This window comes from Cajanus cajan, chromosome 10, assembly GCF_000230855.2.
Source record: "Cajanus cajan strain Asha chromosome 10, NIPB_CcT2T_4, whole genome shotgun sequence".
NCBI lineage: Eukaryota > Viridiplantae > Streptophyta > Magnoliopsida > Fabales > Fabaceae > Cajanus > Cajanus cajan.
In genome coordinates this window covers 9923284-9947496 of record NC_138526.1, presented here as the reverse complement: position 1 = coordinate 9947496, position 24213 = coordinate 9923284, and the positions used below count along the sequence as shown (strand labels likewise).

General features: G+C 38.0%; 2 protein-coding genes across 2 annotated transcripts; both read left to right on the top strand.

Annotated features, from left to right (window-relative positions):
- The first annotated feature begins 218 nt into the window (after positions 1–218).
- LOC109793803 (zinc finger BED domain-containing protein RICESLEEPER 2-like) lies at positions 219–1097 on the top strand. The gene has a single exon (XM_020353279.2). The coding sequence runs from the start codon at positions 219–221 to the stop codon at positions 1095–1097; it is 879 nt and encodes a 292-aa protein (XP_020208868.2).
- On the top strand, positions 353–2836 carry LOC145952702 (zinc finger BED domain-containing protein RICESLEEPER 2-like). Its single transcript, XM_083065632.1, has 3 exons — positions 353–1895; positions 2004–2325; positions 2432–2836. Exons 1-3 carry the CDS (start codon positions 1224–1226, stop codon positions 2515–2517), a joined length of 1080 nt encoding a protein of 359 aa, XP_082921758.1. The 5' UTR covers positions 353–1223; the 3' UTR covers positions 2518–2836.
- Positions 2837–24213: the final 21377 nt, after the last annotated feature.

The following is a 24213-nucleotide window of genomic DNA, read 5'->3' as shown; positions in this document are numbered from 1 at the left end:
TTTGTAGATCCTAAAGTTAGACGGTTTATTCGGTCTACTGGCATTCAGTTAGAGGGTGTTGACTCGGTATATATGATTGATTTAATTTATGAGATCCAAACTTGACTTCATTAGTTCATCTTACGTTGTTGGTACTCATTATGATTTAGTTGTATGATTTTAATTATTTCAGCATAATAAGAAAATTTTGGTTTAATAATTTCAGCTTTAATTGCGCTATGGAATCTTTTGAGAACTTGTTAGATGAAGGTGTTGAGGTTAATGATGATGTAGAGCAGAATAACATTTCAGCTAATGAAGAAGATGAACTTGGTGAGTTTAAAATGCCAGTTAAAAGGTGTAGGAGTCTTTCATCTTCTGTGTGGAGTTACTTTGAAAAACCTATTAAACATCCTGATGGGAAAATAAGGGCTAAATGCAAGTATTGTAAGAAAGACCTTGTGGGTGGTGGGAGTCTTAGTGGCACTTCAACTTTAATTTGTCACATGAAAAGATGTGAGAATAGACCAAAAACATTTGTTGATTCCGATGTTGGGAAACTAGTTCTTGATCATTCTGGAAAAATAAGGAGTAGAATAATTGATCAAAATGTGTTAAATGACATGATATCTATGATGATAATAGAACATGATCTCCCATACTCTTTTGTAGAACGTAAGAGGTTTAGAGAGTTGATACAATATTTGTATCCTGATGCTAAGATACCATCTAGGCGTGTGGCCACTTCAAATATAAACAAAATGTATGAGTGTGAAAAAGAAAAATTGAAACTAGTGTTGTCTAAACTTCCTGGCAGAATAAACTTGACTTCAGATGTGTGGACTTCTTGTACTACAGAGGGTTATATTTCATTGACTGCACACTATGTTGATCAAAATTGGAAATCGCATAGCAAAATGCTTAATTTCTCTCATTTTCCTCCTCCACATTCTGGGCGTGAAATGGCTAAAATCATATATGGTTTCTTGGAAGATTGGGGGATTGAGACAAAAATATTTTCATTAACTTTGGATAATGCTTCTTCCAATGACAAAATGCAAGATTATTTGAAGGAAAGACTTCTTTTGCAAAATGATAGTTTATTGTGTGGTGGTTAATTTTTTCATATTCGATGTGTTGCTCATATTTTAAATCTTATAGTTCAAGAAGGGTTGAAAGTTGATGGTCGGGCTATTCATAAAATTAGAGAAAGCATCAAGTATGTTAAAGGTTCAGAGGGAAGAATGAGGTCTTTTAAATCTTGCGTTGCTAAAGTTGGTGGTATTAATACAAAGATGGGTTTGTGTTTACATGTTGTTACTAGGTGGAATTCAACCTTTTTGATGCTTGAGAGTGCACTTTTGTATCGACGTGCTTTTACTAGTCTTGCATTTGAAGATAGAAGCTATTTGAATTGTCCTACTAATGAAGAATGGGATAGAGGAGAAAAAATGTGCGAATTTTTGCGTCCATTCTATGAAATCACTGAATTGATATCTGGTTCTTCTTATCCCACATCTAATTTGTATTTCATGCAAGTGTGGAAAATTGAATGCTTGTTGATTAAAAATATTTCAAATGAAGATGATATGATTAGAGTCATGGCAAGTGAAATGAGAGGGAAATTTGATAAATATTGGAGTGAATATAGCATTGTGCTTTCCTTTGGATGCATTTTAGATCCTCGTTTTAAGTTTGAATTTTTGAAGTTTTGTTATTCAAAGCTTGGTCTTGATCCAATAGCTTGTCAAGCAAAGTTGAAAGTTGTGAAGCACAAATTATATACTCTATATAATGAATATGTTAAGTTGTATTCAAAAGAAACAACTTCCAATGTTGGTTCATCACAAGAAATTCCATCAATTAGTACTTTTGCTAAAGGAAACTCATCAACATCACAATGGCTTATAGTGAACGTAAGTTATATTTTTCTTTATTTCTTTTATCTTATTTACTTATTTTAATTAACTTTGACTATTTTTTTATTTACTTGCACTCACTATTTTTTTATGGAATTAATGTAGGAGTTTATGCAATATGAGAATGATAATTTGTCACATGTGGGTAAATCTCAATTGGACACATATCTAGAGGAGCAAAAACTTTCTTCTCAATATCACCCAAATTTGGATCTTTTGCAATATTGGATGGAGAATAAAGTTAGGTTTCCAGAACTTGCATTGATGGCATGTGACATTTTAAGCATTCAAATAACAACTGTTGCTTCAGAATCAACATTTAGTATTGGTTCACGGGTGCTCAATAAATATCGAACTTCACTTCTTGTCGAAAATGTTCAAGCATTAATATGTACTAGAAATTGGAAATTAGGATTTGATGTGCATGGTAAATATTTAAATTATCTTCATAGAGGTTTCAATAAATTATTTACCATTTTAACTAGCTTACTTTTAACTAATATTATGGCTTATGATGTTGTGATGATTTGTAGGAAAAGAGGATGAAAATGAGGAGCTAGAGAATGATGATCAACCTACATCAAATATGGACTCAAATGTTATTATTGGAGATGCTTGATTATATTTGATAGATGTAATTGGACTTACAAATATTTTATGTTTGTTTTTAAGATATTAATTAAGACTTTGATGTTTTAAGATATTTAGACTTTGATGTACTTAGACTTACAAATGTTTTATATTTGTTTGGTTGTGTATTAAGACTCTTAAAGTTTTAAGGTAGTAAGGCTTTAATATTTGGTTAATAGTTGGTATGCTTGGACTTTAAATTTTAAAGGCATTGAGACTTATATATTTCTATTATAAATTTAGAATGTGTAAACTTTGTTATTTAAGACTTTAGTTTATTATTATAATGTTTGATGTTATTATTAGAAGTATATTTATATCATTTTATATGTATTTTTTTCCTTATGTTTTCATAGGTTAAATAAAGGAAAAGAAATTCAAAATCTCATTAAATGTGTCAATATTCATTAAAAAAATTTAGATTTAATTGGGCCTGCAGACTTATCCGTTTATCCGCGGGCTTCACGGGCCGGATACGGACTTGAAGATTTAAGTCCATTTATTTTGCCGACCGGATTTATCCGGCCCGTTAAAAATGCGGATTTCGCGGACCGAGCCTTAAACGGGCCGGACCGGTCCGCATACCCACCCCTAGTCACACGCAAGGTTTTTTTTTTTCTTCTCTTTTCACTTCTAAATATTAATTTATTATGCTCATTTCCTTTGTTGTTGTTCGATTTTATTTTACTTGTGATATTATGTTTCAGAGTTGAGCTTTGATAAATTGCTTTTGATTTGTAAAGGTTTGTTAGTCGTATCTTTTTTATTTGCGCATGCACTGGTTTTACTAGATGAACGGTCTAGTGTCTTTCTATTACCATCTATAATTTCTTTATTCTACTTTCATCTTATCATGTATGTGTATAATAATAAAATGAAAAATACACTCCTTAGACCACACTCGAATCACACCTAGCATGAGTGCTTTTGGTTATGTTTTAATTCTCCCATTCTTTATCTATTTTATTTTGGCAGATTTAGTAGTATATTCAGATAAATGATTATAAAATGATAATAAATAATTATAGTAATCAAGATAGAGATATTTATAATTTTAAGGAAATAATTGAAATTAATTAGTTTTCCTGACTAATTATAAATATTACTCAATAAAAAAATTAATTAGATGTAACATTTTTTTGGCTTTTAAAATCTTTAAAACATAAGTTAAGACAACTTGATAGTTCTAAAACTCTTATAAATAAAATATAACTGTTTATAATTCAACCGATAATAACAAGATTATAGTGAAATTTCTTAATAAAAAGATTAATTAGACGTAATGCTCTTTCATGTCTAAATTTTTAGGAAAAATTGTGACAAATCCATGTCTAAACACATAGAGATACATAGGAACAGGAAATCACTCCTATTGAGCCAAAAAAAAATATCTCATTTTTTCATCAATAATAATAACAATAATAATAATAAATAATATTAGTATTCATTAAAATAAAGTAAATTGATGGAGGAGCATGGACCAAAGGTCCAACCACTAGAGCTTTGGCAAGGAGGCTACTTTCAGATTTGACTGCTTCAGAGCTTAGTGGGCCCAATGGGCTTGGTGGGCCTAGGGTACTCTTCACATGGGCTTTGCATGAATGACCACCTTTTATTGTATTCTTGGTAGTGTAGAATTTCATATTGTTTGGTCTTGTATTATGGGCCACTAGTATAGGTATTTTGGGCTTTAGGCTTATTGGGCCTAGTTTTGGGCTCCATGGGCCTGTGGGTTTTTGGTACCCAATATTGGGTTCATTTTAATCCTTTTAATTTTTTCTTTCCAATGTATTTGATCGCCCATTGTATTTAGGCCATTAGATTAGGAATATAAAAGGAATTCAATAATAGGACTATTAGGCTTAATCTAAGTTTAATTTAGGAGTCATTTGACTTGAATTTGGGTCACATGGTTTAAGCATTGTTGGTGCTGAACATGTGCACCCAAATTCAATCCAAATACACTCTAAATTAAACCTAGATTAGGGCTAGAAGCATCACTCATGAATTAGCACATGGGTGATCCAAAATTTGAATTTCAAATAGCATTTCAAATTTAAATCTTGGTGCCTAAATTGCTTGCTTAAGTTGGGGCCACTAGCTAGCTCGATCTGGTCCTGTATATTGCATACTTCACTCATTTTGTAGTCACTTTGGACATGATAGAGAATTATTCTAAAAATTGCTTCAGCTTTCTCTCCTCTCAAAGTCATTTGGCCAAATAGTTCTTAGAACTCTTATAGGAACTAGGTATACTTTTGTGAGTAATCCTTTACTCAGTCGGCATTGGTGCTTCCAGTTCCTTTCTTGTTTCATCTTCATCTTCATCTTCGTGGTTGGATCTTCATCTAACCTCCTCAAGGAAGTGATCAAGAAGTCATGCAATTTAAGGAGTGAAGAACATCAATCCTCTTCACTTGGAATTGCCATCATTTTTTGTATCAAGAGCTTAGGTTCTTCTTTGAGGTTATGTGCTCATTTTCACCTTTTGAATTTTGTGATTTGTGTTCTTGATTGTCTCATATTGGTTTTTCTGTTTGGATCTAATTCTTTTGCTCAAAATTTGATAGATCCAATTGAGTGATTGTAATTTGTGTTCAATCCGCAATCACTAAGGTGTCTAGGCTTCTACTTGTATGGTTTTTGCTTTTATTTGAGTCTTATTCATTGATTTGATTCGGTCATCCTTTGAGTCTTGCATGTGTTTTTCCATTTTTTGGATCTTTTAATTGTCTAGATTCATGTGTAGTTCATTTTGAATGTCATAAACTCAAGATATACTTAGTTAAACCTATAATGTTTTGATTCAATTCTACTTGATTTGCTTTGGTCGAGAGCTCTGTTGTTGTGTGCCTTGCTTATGTACTTTTCATTTTGCTACTTTGAGTTCATATCCATCACTAGTTCAATGGTGGATTCTTAGAGTTAGGTTTCTATTGTGTTTCATTTTTGTCTTGAATTTGTTTCCAAGACTTTTTTTTAAAAAAAAATTGTGATCCATTTCCTAGAAATTTTGGCTAATTGTAGTAGTTATGTTTTGGTGCATGATTTCAAACTTATAAATCTGAAGAAAAAAAAGTACTTAAAAAACAGAGGAAAATAGAACCAAAGGTGTTAAAACAACATTTGAAGAAGTGTTGATTTGAAACAAGCAAAAAGTGACTTAGAGAGTGCACCAAAATTGCTACAAAAGTTGAACTACTTTTAGCTGAAATTTTTTGTACTAATCCGGATTTGTTTCCTTGAATTAGTGACTGGAAAATTATCTGGAAAAAGGCAAGAAACTCCTTAAGTGATTCAAGAAAAGAATTGAAAAGAAAGATTATATATATATAAGAAAAAAGATCAAAGTAGAAAAAGCCAAAGGAGGAACTTAATACATTGTTTTTGTGCCACTTCAAGTGAACCGGATTGTATTGTTTTGAATCCTCTTTTATTTCTTTTTCTTGTTTAATTTTGGTTTTGTTAATCCAACCTAGAGCTAATATAGGATCTTTCTTTTGTGTGCCATCCTTGTAGGTGTGTCTTGATTTTTTTTAGTCTTTTAGTCTTAATTGGAATTCTTTGTATATGTCACATCTTATTCCATTTGGTTTAGCCTTCTTTTAATTGTTCATTTTCTGTTTTTATCCGTGGATTCTTGGCTGGAAGTTGCGTCAAAACTTTGCAAAGGGAGTAAACATTGACTCACAAAACCTAGAGGAAGGACAAGGATTCTAAGGCTAGGCGGATTTCGAAATCAACCAACACCAAAATCCTTGAACCTCCTAAATAACCTTCATAAGAGTGATCCTTCCTTTTTCATTGTGAGGAGGCCTTCAATTTTCTAGACTTAGTTTGTTCCTTGTGTAGGTGTAAGAATCCAAGAAGCAACTCATCTTAGAGACGGATTTAGTGACCAATTTTGGTTACTGGAAAATCTATCACAAAGCAAATCCGTCTCTAAATCAGTTGTAATTTTCGTCAGAAAAATATGTTTTTAGGCTAGTTTATTTTCCTTGCAATTTTCGTTGATTTTAATCAATTGTAATAGCTTGGAGGGAATATTAAGAAGTTAGTCAAGAATATCTAAATCTTTATAGATCAGTCATGTGTAGATTTAGTGGATGTGGCTTGAAAATTTTATATGATTTCAAGCTTCCACTTAGGAAACCGACCAACTTGTTAAGCTTTGTTCTTTGCTACTGTTTAGTTTTCTTTTGCTTTCTTTACTCTTGAAAATTCGACTAGATTGTGTAGAATTTTAATTGCTCATGTTTAGATAGAAGTCAAGAAAATCTTTGAAAATCATTAAATATCAAATTTTTTGTGAAAAGTTTTGTGGAATTGAAGCTACCACAAGGGGGTTTAGTAATTTTCACTTGAAAAGACTTGGTTATTAAGTGGCTCCTAGTATAGCTCACCTCCATTGATAGTGCGATTTGTATACTTAGACCTCCAAGTGCTAGTTTCTTTCCTAGAAAATCCAAAAATATTTTCTTTTTGCATTGCATATAAAAAGATTTCTTGAAAACTTAACCATGAGTAACCATTCTCCAAGTGGTAGTGATTTGGACTCACCAAAAAGTTTTTCTCACCTTGTTAAAGAGTTGTAATCACTAAAACTTTGGAGGAAACAAGAGGTACTTGCCAAAGAAAAAGAAAGAATAGAAAGGGAAGTACAACTTGCTATTCTCGAAGAAGAGATACAAAAGGTTAAGCAACGAGAAGAAAAACTTTTAGCTAAGCTAAAACGAAAAAAGAAAAGTAGCAAAGGTTCCCAAAGTTCCACAAACCAAGAGGAGATAGGAAGTTTGAATATAGATGAATACTATCAACCTACCCCTAGAAGAGTCATAAGAGAGCCAAAGGTTAGGGAATCACTGATAGAAAAGAATGGCTCAATCCAAGATTGGGGTGAATTGGATTCTATGACACTTAAAAAATTTATCAGAGTTTTAAGGATCTTTATTTCAACTAAAACTTTAGTAATATGAATTCTCAAAGAAGTTTCTTGAAAGACTTGCCAATGGGAATGAGTCTTATATGCTTTCTTGATTAATCTTGATTAAGTTCAGTTTTAAGAACAACTATTATGCAATACTTTGATTCAGTTTAAATTAATATTAAGCATACAAACATATTAATCAAGATCAGCCATTTTATCACTCAATTAAGATTTTGCTCAATGTAAGAGATAAGGGTGAGAGAAGAATACCCAAGTATTTTATCCTGGTTCAGCCACTCCACATGTGACCTACATCCAGTCTCAATCATAACCTGATTAAGATTTGTTCCACTATCTTAATGAATAAGTTTTACAAGCATACCACACATGCATATACTCCTACATTCAAGATAACCACTTTCTTGCCCCCAAGAAAGCACTTCTTGCAGAAACCCACTACAAGAATTCTTTATCACTTGAGACACCTGCTCAAAATTTTCCTTACCCATTACACAAAGAATTAAAGGAACGAATTCACCTGGAAGCTGAACAAATCAGATTGTGAATTTCAAACAAATCTTAATATTTCTCTCCCAAGAATGTAGTGATGATGATGATCTCTTTCAAAGCATTTCACAAAATGTTTCTCTTCTTGGTTTCACAAAGAAAACACTCCAAGAAGGTCATAAAGACTTCACAATATCAATTTTTCTCTCTTTTGTTTTAAGTTTATCTCTCTTCTTAAAGTTTCAAAGTGTGAAAGCTATTTATAAAGTTTTCAGATCCAGATAATCGATTATTTTAAAGGATAATAGATTATTTCGTTCTTCATGATTTATGGAAACCACTCAAGAGTAGAATAATCGATTATTTTGCAAGATAATCGATTATTCTAGAGGGTACTTCCTGGAATAATTGATTATTTCACAGATAATTGATTATTACAGCAAGGCTCTTTTCACCTGTTGCTGGAATAATCAATTACACTTAATGATAATCGATTATTTTGAGTTAGCTTTCAAAAACTCAATTTTATACTTCAAAAATCTTTCCAGGTATTTTAAATCAACATCACACTCACTCTTAGTCAATTAAGATTAAGATTAACTCATGCACAAAGCATACACATGCAAAATAAACTAATCAAAACAATACAACACATAAGAACTCATGAGCTACTCCTATTACACATCATGATATTCATATCTTCCTTTCTTGACTGGTTTGTGTCCTTGGTCAACTTCAACTCTTTTGTTATCATCAAAACACTTAGAATCCATCCTTTGTTATCATAAAAAATTTAGACTTCAGGGCTGAGTTGATTCATTACCCCATGAATCTCAATAATCACGAGTTAATCTCCCTCCCTTTCATTGAAAAGAGGATGTGGACACCTACTTGGATTGGGAAATGAAAGTGGAACAAATCTTCATTTGTCACCAAGTAAGGGAAGAAAGAAAGGTTCCCTTAGCCAGCTTAGCTTTCCAAGGACAAACAATGTAGTGGTGGAAAACCTTAGTTAGAGAAAGGCGACTCCATAATGACCCACCCATTGAGTATTGGAATGACTTAAGGAGTGCTATGAGAAGAAGGCACATTCCTTCTTATTATAGTAGGGAGCTTATGGATAAGCTCTGAAGACTCCAACAAAAGAACATGAGTGTGGAAGAGTATAGACAAAAAATGGAGTTGTATTTAATGAGGGCTAGAATAAGGGAGGAAGAAAGGTTGACCATTGCAAGATTCTTAAGTGGTCTCAATTTTGACATAAGAGATAAAGTGGAGTTACTCCCTTATAGGGATCTTGATGATTTGGTCCAACTTTGTACAAGGGTGGAACAACAAAATTTGAGAAAAAATTCTTTCAAAAAAGACAAAACTCATTCTAACTCTTATGCCAAGAAAGATTACAAGAGGGAGGGTCAATTTTCCAAATATGAATCCTCCAAGAATTTTTTCAAGGGTCAAGAAAAAGAAAAATATAAAGAAAAAGAAAAAGGCAAAGGAACTATCACTTCTAGTAGAAAATCTAGTGATATTAAATGCTTAAATGTCTCGGCAGAGGGCATATCGCTTCTCAATGTCCCAATAAAAAAATCATGATTTTAAGAGGACAAGACATTTATAGTAGTCATGATGAGACTAGTTCAACTACTTCAAGTGATAATGAATCTAGTGATGAAGACCATCAAATTGAAAATGCTTATCCTTATTGTAGACCCCTAAAATTGTCCGGGTCGGAAATAAAGCTTGAAGACTCTCGAAGACTGAAGGAAGATCAGCCAGAAGGACTCCTGGAAGGCCCTAGGAGGGTTCTCTGTAGGTCTAGAGGTCTTAGAATAGCTCAAAATAAGGAAGTGGAGGGAATGAAGCCCAATACGGCCGTACTGAACTTAATACGGCCGTATTGAAGCTTCAATACGGCCGCAGTGAACTCAATACGGCGTATTGAAGTTTCTGAAACTTCAATACGGCCGTACTGAAATCAATACGGCCGTATTGAAGCTTCAATACAGCCGTATTGAACTCAATACGGCCGTATTGAAATTTCTGAATTTCAATACGGCCGTATTGAACTCAATACGGCCGTATTGAAGTTCAAAAATTTCAATACGGCCGTATTGCCTCTGTAGGCCGTATTGCGCCTATTCCCTATAAATATGACGTCAATTGGACGTCATTCCACACTTTCACACTCAGTTTTGACTCCCTCCTTGAGTATTCTGGGGTTTTTGAGCAGTGTTCTGCCCTAGAAATCTCTCTGGGAGTCGATCCGACGAAGTTCTGGAATTCCGAGCACTTAGCTTGGAGATTCGAACCTAGTCGAAGGGAAATCCTCCGGATTTCCATAGTCAAAATTTTATAGGAGAGAGCGAGCGAGCTTGTAGAGCGAGGGAACGCCAAAAAGCTTCCCAGTTTTACTCAATATATAAAAGCACGCTTCAAAAGGTTTCTTCTTAAATCCTTCCTTTTACTGTTTTCTGTGTGCATATTTAAACTGTCATCATGTAGATAGTTAATTTATAATCGCTTATAATAAATAGGGGTAATTTAGTAATTTTACGCTATTATTTTAGAAATAATCTGTCATAGGGAACCCGAAAGGGGCGCTGTGGGGTGCTAACACCTTCCCCACGCGTAACCGACTCCCTTACCCGACTCTGGTTGTAATGGCCAAAGTTGATTTATAAAATCAATTGCCTTATCCCTTTTTCCAATGTTTTGAGTAAAACATTGGTGGCGACTCCACGAACCCTCCTTTTGCGAAAACCACTAATCCATGGAGGGTCCCGCTTGGGATTAATATGGATTAGTGAGACTTTTAATAAATAAATTGGATAAGATCGACAAGGTCTCAGTTTGAGAACAAGTCGTTCTAATAATCCAATACATTTTCAAACTAAAATAAAAGCGAGCTCGACCGTCTTCGCGACCGCCGAGGCCCGTTTCGGGCCGGTGGCGACAGATGGCGACTCCACTGGGGAAGCTTCGAGAGTCAGTCCCATTTAGTGACAGATTATTTTTAACAAATAATAGTTAAAAATTACTTCATTACCCCTTGCTTGTATGATAACATGCTTTATATATTTGGCTTTAAATAACTGTTGTTTGTTTAAATTTCCGCAATTGTTTGAAATAAATTGCACACAAACCTTTGCACACAACAGTTCCCTCTATACCCGGGGGCATGAGTGGTAATCCATAGGGAGTGGATGTTAGTACGGCCGGTTGAATGGGTCTATAGGAGCCTACGAGACCGTTGTCGGAAAAACATCACTCAAGGTGATAACCATGAACTCGAGTCCGACAGTGCGTTGGAACTTTCCATCGACTTACGACGAGAGGAATTGGGTCCCTATAATGGGGGCACCTTGGGGGCCTTTGACCAAGTGAGAACAGTTAGATCCTCCTTGAATATGCACTTTTCTGCAGGAGACCCCTACCTCGTGATTCGCTCGTGACTGTTCGTGGATGAGTGAATTGTTTGTGCATTCGTTATGTGACATTGTTTGTGCATTAATAAATAACCTCGTGATAAGGTCTAAAGAATAATCCCCATGCATGAAAAAACCATGACATGAGAGGAAAGACCATGTGTAAAAATATAATAAAAATGAGGAGCATGTGCATCATTACCAATAAAGATATCATGCATCCTCATAAACCATGCATTTTAGGTTCACCAATACCTCTTGACATGAGTAAAAGTGACCCATAATTATCGAGATTCTCCGTTGAGGAGAGATCATAAGTCAAGGAGGGTGGTAACACTCTGTTTTAAAAAGGCAGCGCCTTAAAAATGGAGGGTTATCAAGCTCATGTCAAGAGCGTATTCATTCCATAAATTAATTAGATTAAATATTCATTTTTAGAAAGTGGCTGGTCATCTCTCTGTCCTCACACGCGCAAAGAAGATCAAGAAAATGGAAGCATTGGAGGAGCAAAACAAAAAGCTCACAACCGAGCTTTCACAACTTAAAGACCAAATGGCGCAAATGATGGAACTCATGCGTCATCACAACATCCATGAATCTCATCACAGTGATCATGGGTCCCATCATGAGGGAGAGGAGGAAGAGCATGAAAAAGATCCTCCACACGCTGTACACCTTGGGGCTGGAATTATGATTAAAGAGCCCGAAGTATCAAAGGAACAATTCCACGCCCTCGAGGATCGGCTAAGGGCTATGGAGGGGCATGATTTTGACATCAAAGATGCCGCCGACATGTGCTTAGTGAGGGACATTCAATTCCCTCCTAAATTTAAAGTGCCGGATTTCCCAAAGTATGTGGGATCGACTTGCCCCAAAAGTCATCTCACCATGTACTGTCGCAAGATGGCTGCATATGCCACAAATGAAAAGCTCTTGATCCACTGCTTTCAAGAGAGCTTAGCTGAAACTGCACTCAACTGGTATATGCAGCTAGATGGAAATCTAGTACATACATGGAGGCAGTTGGCCGACGCCTTTCTCAAGCGCTATAAATACAACATCGACCTAACACCCGATAGGTCTGATCTTCAAGCCTTGAGCAAAAAGAACGATGAATCCTTCAAGGCGTACGCCCAACGTTGGAGGGAGTTGGCGGCACAGATAGAGCCCTCGCTGTCGGATAAGGAGACGGTGTCCTTATTCATCAACTCGTTGACTGGTCCCTATTACGATAAAATGATAGGGAACACAACGACACTCTTCTCGGACATCATCACCATTGGAGAAAGGGTGGAACAAGGACTTAAAAGTGGGAAGCTGGCTAAGCCTTCCCAACCATATGAAGCTAAGAAGGCCTTCGGGAAGAAGAAAGAAGGAGGAGTCAACGCTATAACCATTTCTCCATCTTCTTCCGCTTCGAAGTCAGGCAAATCGCAAAACAACTCTGTGAAGAAGTTTGATAAACTTCCGACCACTTATAGCGATCTCCTGCCGAAGCTAGTGGAGGCGCGTCTTATAGCTTACATTCCACCAAAGAAAGTGAATCCACCTTACCCCGATTGGTACAATCCACAAGACAAATGTCTATACCATTCGGGGGCACCGGGACATTCAACGGAGAACTGCAGAGCTCTCAAGTATAAGGTCCAAGACCTTATCGATGCTGGGTGGGTCACTTTCGATTCGACGGCGCCCGACGTGAGCAAGAATCCTCTACCGCAGCAGGAGTAGAGAGAAGGGCAAGCCATGATAGGGCCCCTCCACATTTTTTCTTTTAGGGACTCATGATCAGTACCCGAGATCATGAGGACCTTTTCATGTAAATAAAGGGTTTTGTACAGTTTTACATACATATATCAATAAAGAGGCATTTTTCACACATTATTCTCTCATTTTGTTCTATTATCTCTCTCTCATTAATATTAATAAACTCTAAACCTAAACAGAACCAATAAATAATTATGTCTGTGATTGCTCGCTCTGACCGGGATCCGAAAGCCGAGGGTGAATGGGTTGAGTTGGACAGTGATGAGGAGACCATCTCTCCGGATCTGCAAAGACTGCTAGATCAAGAAGCTCGTTTACTCCAACCGAATCAAGAAGAATTGGAGACCGTGAATTTGGGGCAGGATCAAGAATTGAAAGAGGTCAACATTGGGACCCGTATCAGTGATGGAATAAAAACACAATTGATTCAATTATTGAGGGAATACAAGGACGTATTTGCATGGTCGTACCATGATATGCCCGGTTTGGACTCCAACATTGTCGAACACAAGTTGCCCTTAAAAGAGGGGTTTCGACCCATTAAGCAAAAGCTTCGACGAATCAAGCCCGAATGGTCCTTAAAGATTAAGGAGGAGGTAGAAAAATAATTGGACGCGGGATTCTTGGTTGTATCCCAGTATCCCGAATGGCTGGCTAACATTGTGCCAGTCATCAAAAAGAATGGGAAAGTTAGAGTGTGTGTTGATTATAGGGATTTGAATCGTGCCAGTCCAAAGGACGATTTTCCCTTGCCCCACATCGATACACTTGTGGATCACACCGCCACAAACACACTCTATTCCTTTATGGATGGATACTCGGGGTATAATCAAATCAAGATGAATATAGAAGACCGCGAGAAAACTTCTTTCATTACACCCTGGGGCACTTTCTGCTACAGGGTAATGCCTTTTGGACTTAAAAATGCGGGTGCCACCTACCAACGAGCGATGGTGACGCTATTCCACGATATGATCCACAAAGAAATTGAAGTATACGTGGATGACATGATTGCAAAGTCAAAAGACGAGATGGACCACATCCAATATTTGAGAAAATTATTCAATCGGCTTCGTAAGTATCAGCTTAAGCTAAACCCGGCTAAGTGTACTTTCGGAGTTCGGTCAGGTAAGCTTCTCGGGTTCATCGTCAGTGAAAAAGGCATAGAGGTGGACCCCGATAAAGTAAAGGCAATAATGGAAATGCCTCCTCCTAAAACTGAGAAAGAAATTAGAGGATTCCTCGGCAGGGTGAACTACGTCGCAAGGTTCATCGCACAGTTGACTGACACGTGCAAACCAATATTCAAGCTGTTGCGCAAGAATCATTCCGAAGTTTGGGATGAGAATTGTCAACAAGCTTTCGATAAGATCAAATAGTGTTTGGCCAATCCACCAGTGTTGGTGCCACCTGTCGAGGGAAGACCATTAATCCTCTATCTAACGGTGCTTGATGAGTCCATGGGAGCTGTGCTAGGACAACAAGATGAAACAAAGAAGAAAGAACAAGCCATCTACTACCTGAGCAAAAAGTTCCTTGATTATGAAACCCGCTACACGCCACTAGAAAAGACGTGCTGTGCGTTAGCATGGGCAACACAACGGCTCAGGCAGTATATGATTAGGCATACTACTTGGTTGGTTTCCAAAATGGACCCAATTAAGTACGTGTTCGACAAACCGATAATCACTGGGAAGATTGCCCGATGGCAAGTGCAATTATCAGAATTTGACATCATACATGTCACACAAAAGGCCATCAAGGGTAGTACCCTAGCTGATTACCTAGCACACGGGCCGACCAATGACTATCAATCCCTTCAGGATGATTTCCCCGATGAGGATATAATGCATTTACAACATGAAGATCCTAAGGATGATACGTGGACCATGTATTTCGATGGAGCCTCCAACATGCTTGGACAGGGGATTGGAACAGTATTAATCTCCCCACAAGGAAAGCATATCCCCTTAACGGCAAGACTCAACTTTGACTGTACAAATAACATGGCCGAATACGAGGCTTGCGCGTTAGGAATCCAAGCAGCAATCAACAATGGTATCCTAAAGCTCAAAGTATTTGGAGATTCGGCTTTAGTCATTCACCAACTGCGAGGTGAATGGGAAGTCCGAAATCCTAAGCTGATACCATATGTTGAGCATATCAAAGACCTGATACAATTCTTTCAAAATGTCGTCTTTGAATATATCCCAAGGGAGGAAAATCAGTTCGCTGACGCCCTTGCCACACTATCATCGATGTTCGCCTTGGATAAGGAGCATGAAATGCCCATCATCAATATCCGGCGGCACGATAAGCAAGCGTTCTGCCTACTGATAGATGAAGCTGTTGACGATCATCCATGGTTCCATGACATCAAACAATATCTGTCAAAAGGGGAATATCCTGATATGGCCAGCGATAATGATAAAAAGCATATCCGAAGAAGGGCCATGGGATTTCTGTTGATTGGAGAAACCCTCTACAAAAAGAATTATGACTCGGTCTTGTTGAGGTGCATAGACCAAGTCGAAGCTCAAAATGTAATCAAAGAAATACATGAGGGGGTTTTCGGTACCCATATTCCCGGGCCTGCAATGGCTAAGAAAATCCTCAGAGCAGGATATTATTGGTCGACCATTGAAAGGGATTGTTACCAATACGTCCGGAAATGCCACAAGTGTCAAGCATACGCCGACAACATTCATGTCCCACCAACGCCACTCAATGTGTTGGCTTCACCATGGCCATTCGCAATATGGGGCATGGATGTTATTGGACCCATCGAGCCAAAGGCATCCAATGGACATAGGTTCATCCTTGTGGCCATTGACTATTTCACCAAATGGGTAGAAGCGGCATCGTATGCTCATGTGACCCGAAAGGTGGTAACATCCTTCATCAGAAAGAATATCATATGCAGATACGGTATTCCCGACAAAATCATCACTGATAATGGATCCAATTTGAACAATAAGATGGTGGAAGAACTGTGCAAAGAGTTCAAAATTCAGCACCATAACTCTTCCCCATATCGACCAAAGATGAATGGGGCGGTCGAGGCAGCCAATAAGAATATCAAGAAGATAGTACAAAAGATGGTTGTCTCATTCAAAGACTGGCATGAGATGCTACCCTTCGCTCTCCATGGTTATAGGACTTCAGTACGTACATCCACAGGAGCTACTCCATTCTCCCTTGTTTATGGAATGGAGGCAGTTCTGCCGGTTGAAGTCGAGATACCGTCTCTGAGAGTAATCATGGAAGCAAAACTTTCCGAGGCAGAATGGGTTCAAAGTCGACACGACCAATTGAACCTTATCGAAGAAAAACGACTGAACGCCATATGCCATGGTCAAGCCTACCAAAGGAAGATCAAAAAGGCTTTTGACAAGAAAGTCCATCCTCGAATCTACCATGAGGGAGAGCTGGTGATGAAGAAATTGCTACCAGCTCAAAAGGACAAAATCGGAAAGTGGGCCCCAAATTACGAAGGACCATACGTGGTGAAGCGAGCCTTCTCCGGAGGAGCATTGATTCTCACAGACATGGACGGAGAAGAACTTCGATACCCAGTCAACGCTGACGTGGTAAAGAAGTATTATGCTTGAAGACGTTGCTTGCATCAGCCCGTTAGGATGAAAACCCAAAAAGGGCATCCTAGGCAAAAGTTAGGGCAAAACAAAAAGCCCGCCAGTACAAGGGTACTAGGCAAAACAAAGGCAAAATTATCCCCGCTAGGACATGTCCTAGGCAAAAATTAGGGGCAAAAGAATAAGATGCAAAAAGTAAAGCAAGCAACGATCACTTGAACCGAAAACCGAAAGGCGGTTCAAGTGATAATCTTCTAGAAGCAAGCGTCTTGCAGTATCTACACTCCTGGCTCAGGCATCTCACCCGAAACAACTAGGGAAACGGGAAGAGCAGCAATCACAGATATAATTGTTTAAGCCAAAAATGTATAGCCTACCTTGGCCAGCCATTCTTCAGAAATTTCCTTCTGTATATCTTTCTGTAAAAACACTTGTGAATATCAATAAAAATATCCATTTGTTTCTTTTCTTTCTTGACCATGTGATTATGCCTCTGAATTGGTTTTTCATAAAAAAATTGTACGAAATTCCATTATTAATCGGTCAATAAAAGAAAATTGGAGGGGTTCCTGTAAAATCCATAATCTCCTGCATAAAGGCTCACAAAAATACTCCCTCGCGTCAATGACAGAAAGTCCTCCAAGAAGAAGAGGATAGGGAGAGCCACTCACTTTTCTAAATAAATGAACAAAAATAAAAAATTGTATTGCATTTGTGCATCACACACACATTAGTTGCACATTCAAAGACCTTATCATGAGGCAACCACATAAAATAGAAAAATAGAAAATTGCTTGTGTATGACAGCAGCAAGCAAAATACAAAGATTCAGAAAATCAACAGCATCATACAGAATAACTGAGCCTGGAGAGGCTTGCCGAAAGAATACTCTCAAAATAACTGAGCCTGGAGAGGCTCGCCGAAATAATACTCTCTCAGAATAATTGAGCCTGGAGAGGCTTGCCGAAATAATACTCGTACAGAATAATTGAGCCTGGAGAGGCTTGTCGAAATAATACTCCTTCAGAATAATTGAGCCTGGAGAGGCTTGCCGAAATAATACTCCTACAAAATAACTGAGCCTGGAGAGGCTTGCCGAAATAATACTCTCTCATAATAACTGAATTTAATTTCTTTAGCACTTTTAATTTCTGTACAGCAAAAGCCAAAAACATAAAAAAGGCAAAATACAGAAAAAGCCAAATCAGAAGAAAAGGCAAAATACAGAAAAAGCCGAAAATAAAAAAGGCAAGGATATAGAAAATCCAACAAACAATTTGTACCGAATAACTAAGCCTGGAGAGGCTTACCAAAATAATACTCCACATCCTCCACAGTATGCAGAATAACTGAGCCTGGAGAGGCTCGCAGAAATAATACTCCCCAGAGGGAACCTCAGCTCAAGCTCACGGAAAAATCCCCAGCGAGAGCTATCAAAGCAAAATCGACGCAATCCCCAATGGAAGTGCGATCATCCAAACAGTATATACAAGTCAAAGGACTTAACACTTCCTCAGTGAAGATAGCTCTCCAACTCAAGTGTTGAGTGAGGCTAAGCCTGCAGAGGCTTCCTAAATAATACTCTGGGATACATAAGATCCCTCATTCCCCAATCGCCTACTTAGAGGCATCCCTGCAAAAGGAGAAAAAATCAAAAAGATCAATAACCATTCCCCAAGAGGAATTTGGCATTCAGCCAATCATCAAACATCAAGATAATTCGCCTATTCAGAGGCACTCTTTCAAAAAAGAAAAAAAAAATCGAAAAGATCAATAATCATTCCCCAAGTGGAATCCGGCTCTCAGCCTATCATTGAACATCAAGATGATCTGCCTAACAGAAGAGGCCAATCACAAACCAATGACAAAATCCCCTGGCGGATAACAGCCTACACAGAGGCAACAAAATCCAAAAATTAAAAAGAGTTACCCGAATAAGGATAACCGGGATACTCCACCAACGTCCAAAGGACGTCAGCCAATCATAAGGCACTGCTCAACTCAGAGAGAAAGAGCATCTGTGTCTATACCCCAAGGAGTCAGAAATTCCCCAAGGGTACCAACAATGCAATGCAAGTTGGGGCACAGGAACCTGTGAATGACTGCACATCCCCTAGACGGATCCCTGCGTTATCCAGCCCTCAGTGGCACAAAAATCAAAAACAATCGTCGAAGCAGCATCGTGGACTGTGGAGACAAAATCAACATCCAGAATCCCCAGCGGATAACAGCCTACACAGAGGCAGCAAAAAATCAGAAAATCAAAAAGAGTTACCCGAACAAGGATAACCGAGATACTCCACCAACGTCGAAAGGACGTCAGCCAATCATAAGGCACCGCTCACATCAGAAAGAGCATCTTTGTGTCTGCACCCCTAAGGAATCAGAAATTCCCCAGTGGGCACCAACTACGCAATGGAAAGTTGGGACACAAGAACCTATGAGTAACTGCACATCCCCTAGACGGATCCCTGCGTTATCCAGCCCTCAGTGGCACAAAAATGGAAAAACAACCGTCGAAGCAGCATCGTGGACTGTGGAGACAAAATCATCACAAATCCCTGAAAAGGAGATATTCACGCTACCCCGTCGTCACAAACACGGAGGTATGCAGCTTCCGGCTCGAGCAATGAGCGAAGCTATCTCTGGAAAGGAGGTACTCACTGCTTACCGTTGTCACAAGGGTACTTAGCTTCCGGCTCGAACAAAGAGTGAAGCTAAGCCTGGAGAGGCGGTACTCACAGCTTCCAGCTTGGGCAGCAAGCAAAGCAAAGCCTGGAGAGGCGAAACTCACACTGCTCACCGTCGTCACAAAGGTGCTTAGTTTCCGGCTCAAACAAAGAGCGAGACTAAGCCTGGAGAGGCGAAACTCACACTGCTACCGTTGTCACAAGGGTACTTAGCTTCCGGCTCGAACAAAGAGTGAAGCTAAGCCTGGAGAGGCGGTACTCACAGCTTCCAGCTTGGGCAGCAAGCAAAGCAAAACCTAGAGAGGCTACTCGACAATTTTCCACCGGAAGACACTACAAGTCAGAAGGTTGGCGTATTACCCGAACAATTGGGTCAACTCCTTTACTTGTCAATCGATACACTAAAAAGACCGTTTGACTAAGTAAAGGGGGGGGCAGCTGTAGACCCCTAAAATTGTCCGGGTCGGAAATAAAGCTTGAAGACTCTCGAAGACTGAAGGAAGATCAGCCAGAAGGACTCCTGGAAGGCCCTAGGAGGGTTCTCTGTAGGTCTAGAGGTCTTAGAATAGCTCAAAATAAGGAAGTGGAGGGAATGAAGCCCAATACGGCCGTACTGAACTTAATACGGCCGTATTGAAGCTTCAATACGGCCGCAGTGAACTCAATACGGCGTATTGAAGTTTCTGAAACTTCAATACGGCCGTACTGAAATCAATACGGCCGTATTGAAGCTTCAATACAGCCGTATTGAACTCAATACGGCCGTATTGAAATTTCTGAATTTCAATACGGCCGTATTGAACTCAATACGGCCGTATTGAAGTTCAAAAATTTCAATACGGCCGTATTGCCTCTGTAGGCCGTATTGCGCCTATTCCCTATAAATATGACGTCAATTGGACGTCATTCCACACTTTCACACTCAGTTTTGACTCCCTCCTTGAGTATTCTGGGGTTTTTGAGCAGTGTTCTGCCCTAGAAATCTCTCTGGGAGTCGATCCGACGAAGTTCTGGAATTCCGAGCACTTAGCTTGGAGATTCAAACCTAGTCGAAGGGAAATCCTCCGGATTTCCATAGTCAAAATTTTATAGGAGAGAGCGAGCGAGCTTGTAGAGCGAGGGAACGCCAAAAAGCTTCCCAGTTTTACTCAATATATAAAAGCACGCTTCAAAAGGTTTCTTCTTAAATCCTTCCTTTTACTGTTTTCTGTGTGCATATTTAAACTGTCATCATGTAGATAGTTAATTTATAATCGCTTATAATAAATAGGGGTAATTTAGTAATTTTACGCTATTATTTTAGAAATAATCTGTCATAGGGAACCCGAAAGGGGCGCTGTGGGGTGCTAACACCTTCCCCACGCGTAACCGACTCCCTTACCCGACTCTGGTTGTAATGGCCAAAGTTGATTTATAAAATCAATTGCCTTATCCCTTTTTCCAATGTTTTGAGTAAAACATTGGTGGCGACTCCACGAACCCTCCTTTTGCGAAAACCACTAATCCATGGAGGGTCCCGCTTGGGATTAATATGGATTAGTGAGACTTTTAATAAATAAATTGGATAAGATCGACAAGGTCTCAGTTTGAGAACAAGTCGTTCTAATAATCCAATACATTTTCAAACTAAAATAAAAGCGAGCTCGACCGTCTTCGCGACCGCCGAGGCCCGTTTCGGGCCGGTGGCGACACTTATGATGGTCAACTTTTGATGATTAGGATGCTTCTAGGAAGTCAACCTAGTGAATCACATGTTTCACAAAGAGAATATTTTTTACACAAGGTGCAAAATTTTAGACAAAGCTTGTTCTCTAATTGTGGATAGTGGTTCGTGTTGCAATGGTTATAGCATTAGGTTGGTTGAGAAGCTAAAACTAACACCAATTCCCCATCCAAAACCTTATCAACTTCATTGGCTAAATGAAGATGGGGACATCATTGTGGACAAGCAAGTGAAAGTAAAGTTTTCCATAAGCAAATATGAAGACCAAGTGGTTTGTGACGTAGTTCCTATGGAGGCTTGCCATATTTTATTAGCGAGACCATGGCAATTTGATAAAAGAACTATGCATAATGGTCTCACTAATGAGATAACTTTTACTCACAAAGAAAAAAAATTTGTACTTCATCCTTTATCACCTTCAAAGGTGATAGAAGATCAAGTACAAATGAAATTGAAAAGAGAAGAAGAAAAAAGTTGTAAAAAGAAAAAAGAAAAAAAAAAGAAGCATAAGTCTATAAAGAAGAAGAAGGAAGAAAGCATTCTTCCTTTAGAAGGATTCAACAAGAAGAAACTTTCAAACTAACACTTCTTGTTGAAAGGCCTTCTTATATTTTTATTTTTAGAAGTGTGCTTAAGTGTCATAATTTAAACCTTGAACCTAGTTCGTTACCACTTGGGGTCACACAACTTTTAAAAGAATTTGATGATGTATTCCCTAGTGAGGGTCCAAAAGGCCTTCCACCTTTTAGGGGTATATAACATCAAATTGATTTTGTGCCTAGGGCAAACCTACCAAATAGGCCTGCTTATAGGACAAATCCTCAAGAAACCAAGGAAATAGAGAACCAAGTTCAAGAATTATTGGATAAGGGTTGGGTGCAAAAGAGTTTGAGTTCCTGTGTTGTACCTATGTTGTTAGTCCCTAAGAAAGATGGAAAATGGAGAATGTGTTGTGATTGTAAGGCCATTAACAACATAACAATCAAGTACAGGCACCCAATCTCTAGACTTGATGATATGCTTGATGAATTGCATGGTGCTAATATATTTTCCGAAATAGATCTTAAAAGCGGTTATCACCAAATAAGAACCAAAGAGCGTGATGAGTGAAAAACTACTTTTAAGATTACGTTTGGATTTTATGAGTGGTTGGTTATGCCTTTTGGCTTAACTAATGCACTAAGTACATTCATGAGGCTTATGAATCATGTATTGAGAGAACGTATAGGGAAGTTTGTGGTTGTTTATTTTGATGATATTTTAATCTATAGTAGGTCTCAAGATGATCATTTAGGACATCTTAAAGAAGTTTTGATGATTCTTAGGCAAAACCAGTTGTTTTCTAATATTGAAAGTGTACTTTTTGTGTGGACCATGTGGTTTTCCTAGGATTCATTGTTAGAAAAGAAGGGGTTCGAGTTGACCCCGAGAAAATCAAGGCCATTCAAGAGTGGCCAAAACCAAGGAATGTTAGTGAAGTTAGGAATTTTCATGGGCTTGCAAGTTTTTATAGAAGATTTGTGCCTAACTTCTCTACTATTGCTTCACCCTTGAATGAACTTGTTAAAAAAGATGTGCCTTTTGATTGGGGTAATAAACATGATCAAGCTTTTCAACTCTTGAAAGACCAACTTATAAATGCACCCATACTAGCTCTACCTAATTTTGAAAAGACTTTTGAGCTAGAGTGTGATGCATCTGGAATTGGTATAGGGGCTGTGTTATTGCAAGAAGGACACCCCATTGCATATTTTAGTGAAAAACTAAAAGGTATCTCCCTCAATTACCCTACCTATGATAAAGAGTTGTATGCATTGGTTAGGGCCTTACAAACTTGGGAACATTATCTAGTGTCCAAAGAGTTTGTGATACATAGTGACCATGAGTCACTAATGTATTTAAGAGGCCAAGGTAAGTTAAATAAAATACATGCAAAATGGTTAGAATTTCTTGAACAATTTCCATATATTATTAAATACAAGAAAGGCAAAGCTAATGTTGTGGTTGATGCCTTATCACGAAGACACACTTTGCTTGTGTCTTTGGGAACTCAAACTTTTGGATTTGATAATATTAGGGAAATGTATGAGAAAGACTTAGATTTTGCTAGTATTTATGCAAATTGTCAACAAAAATCCTTCAATGGGTTTTACATGGATGAGGGGTATTTGTATAAAGAGGAAAAGCTATGCATACCCCAAGGATCCATGCGAAAACTATTGATAAAAGAAAGTCATGAAGGTGGGCTTATGGGGCATTTTGGAGTTGATAAAACTCTAAATTTTCTTAAAGAAAAATTCTTTTGGCCCCATATGTGAAAGGAAGTCCAAAGGCATTGTCTTAGATGCTTAGCTTGTTTATAAGCTAAGTCTAAGGTTATGCCTCATGGAACTTATACACCTTTTCCTGTTGCTTCATCCCCTTGGGTAGATATTAGCATGGACTTTGTGCTAAGGTTACCTAGGACCTAAAGGGACATGGATTCTATTTTTGTGATAGTGGACCCTTTTAGAAAAATGGCCCATTTTATTCCATGCCACAAAGTAGATGATGCAAGCAACATTGCTAAACTCTTCTTTAGGGATGTGGTTAAGCTTCATGGACTCCGTATGTCCATAGTGTCCGATAGAGACACTAAGTTCCTAAGCCATTTTTGGCATGTCTTATTGTCAAGACTAGGATCTAAACTCCTTTTTTCTACTACTTGTCATCTTCAAATTGATAGTCAAACTGAGGCAGTTAATAGGTCTCTATCCACTATTAGAAATAATAAAATTTAAATAACACAGTCTTTCATTTTTTTTTTAAATATCAAACATGTTTAGATAGAGAGTACCACATCCATAACTTAACAAAATTAGTGGAAATTACAGAGAAATAAAACTAAAGTTTCCAAAATAATTTAATAAAAACATCTTAATCTAATCCTATATACGCCCAATGTCACATGTCCTATCAGAGCAAATCCCAATATAGAAGCCTAAGATTCATCACCAACATCTTCAACCTCATGCTGATAATCACCTGTAAGACAGTCAAGGAAAAATAAC

Excerpts from the sequence above, each read along its gene's own strand:
- LOC109793803 (XM_020353279.2), top strand. The coding sequence starts at position 219 with ATGGAATCTTTTGAGAACTTGTTAGATGAAGGTGTTGAGGTTAATGAT.
- LOC145952702 (XM_083065632.1), top strand. The coding sequence starts at position 1,224 with ATGAGGTCTTTTAAATCTTGCGTTGCTAAAGTTGGTGGTATTAATACA. Across the intron at positions 1,896-2,003 it reads CACAATGGCTTATAGTGAAC|GAGTTTATGCAATATGAGAA; the intron begins GTAAGTTATATT and ends GAATTAATGTAG. Across the intron at positions 2,326-2,431 it reads ATTAGGATTTGATGTGCATG|GAAAAGAGGATGAAAATGAG; the intron begins GTAAATATTTAA and ends GATGATTTGTAG.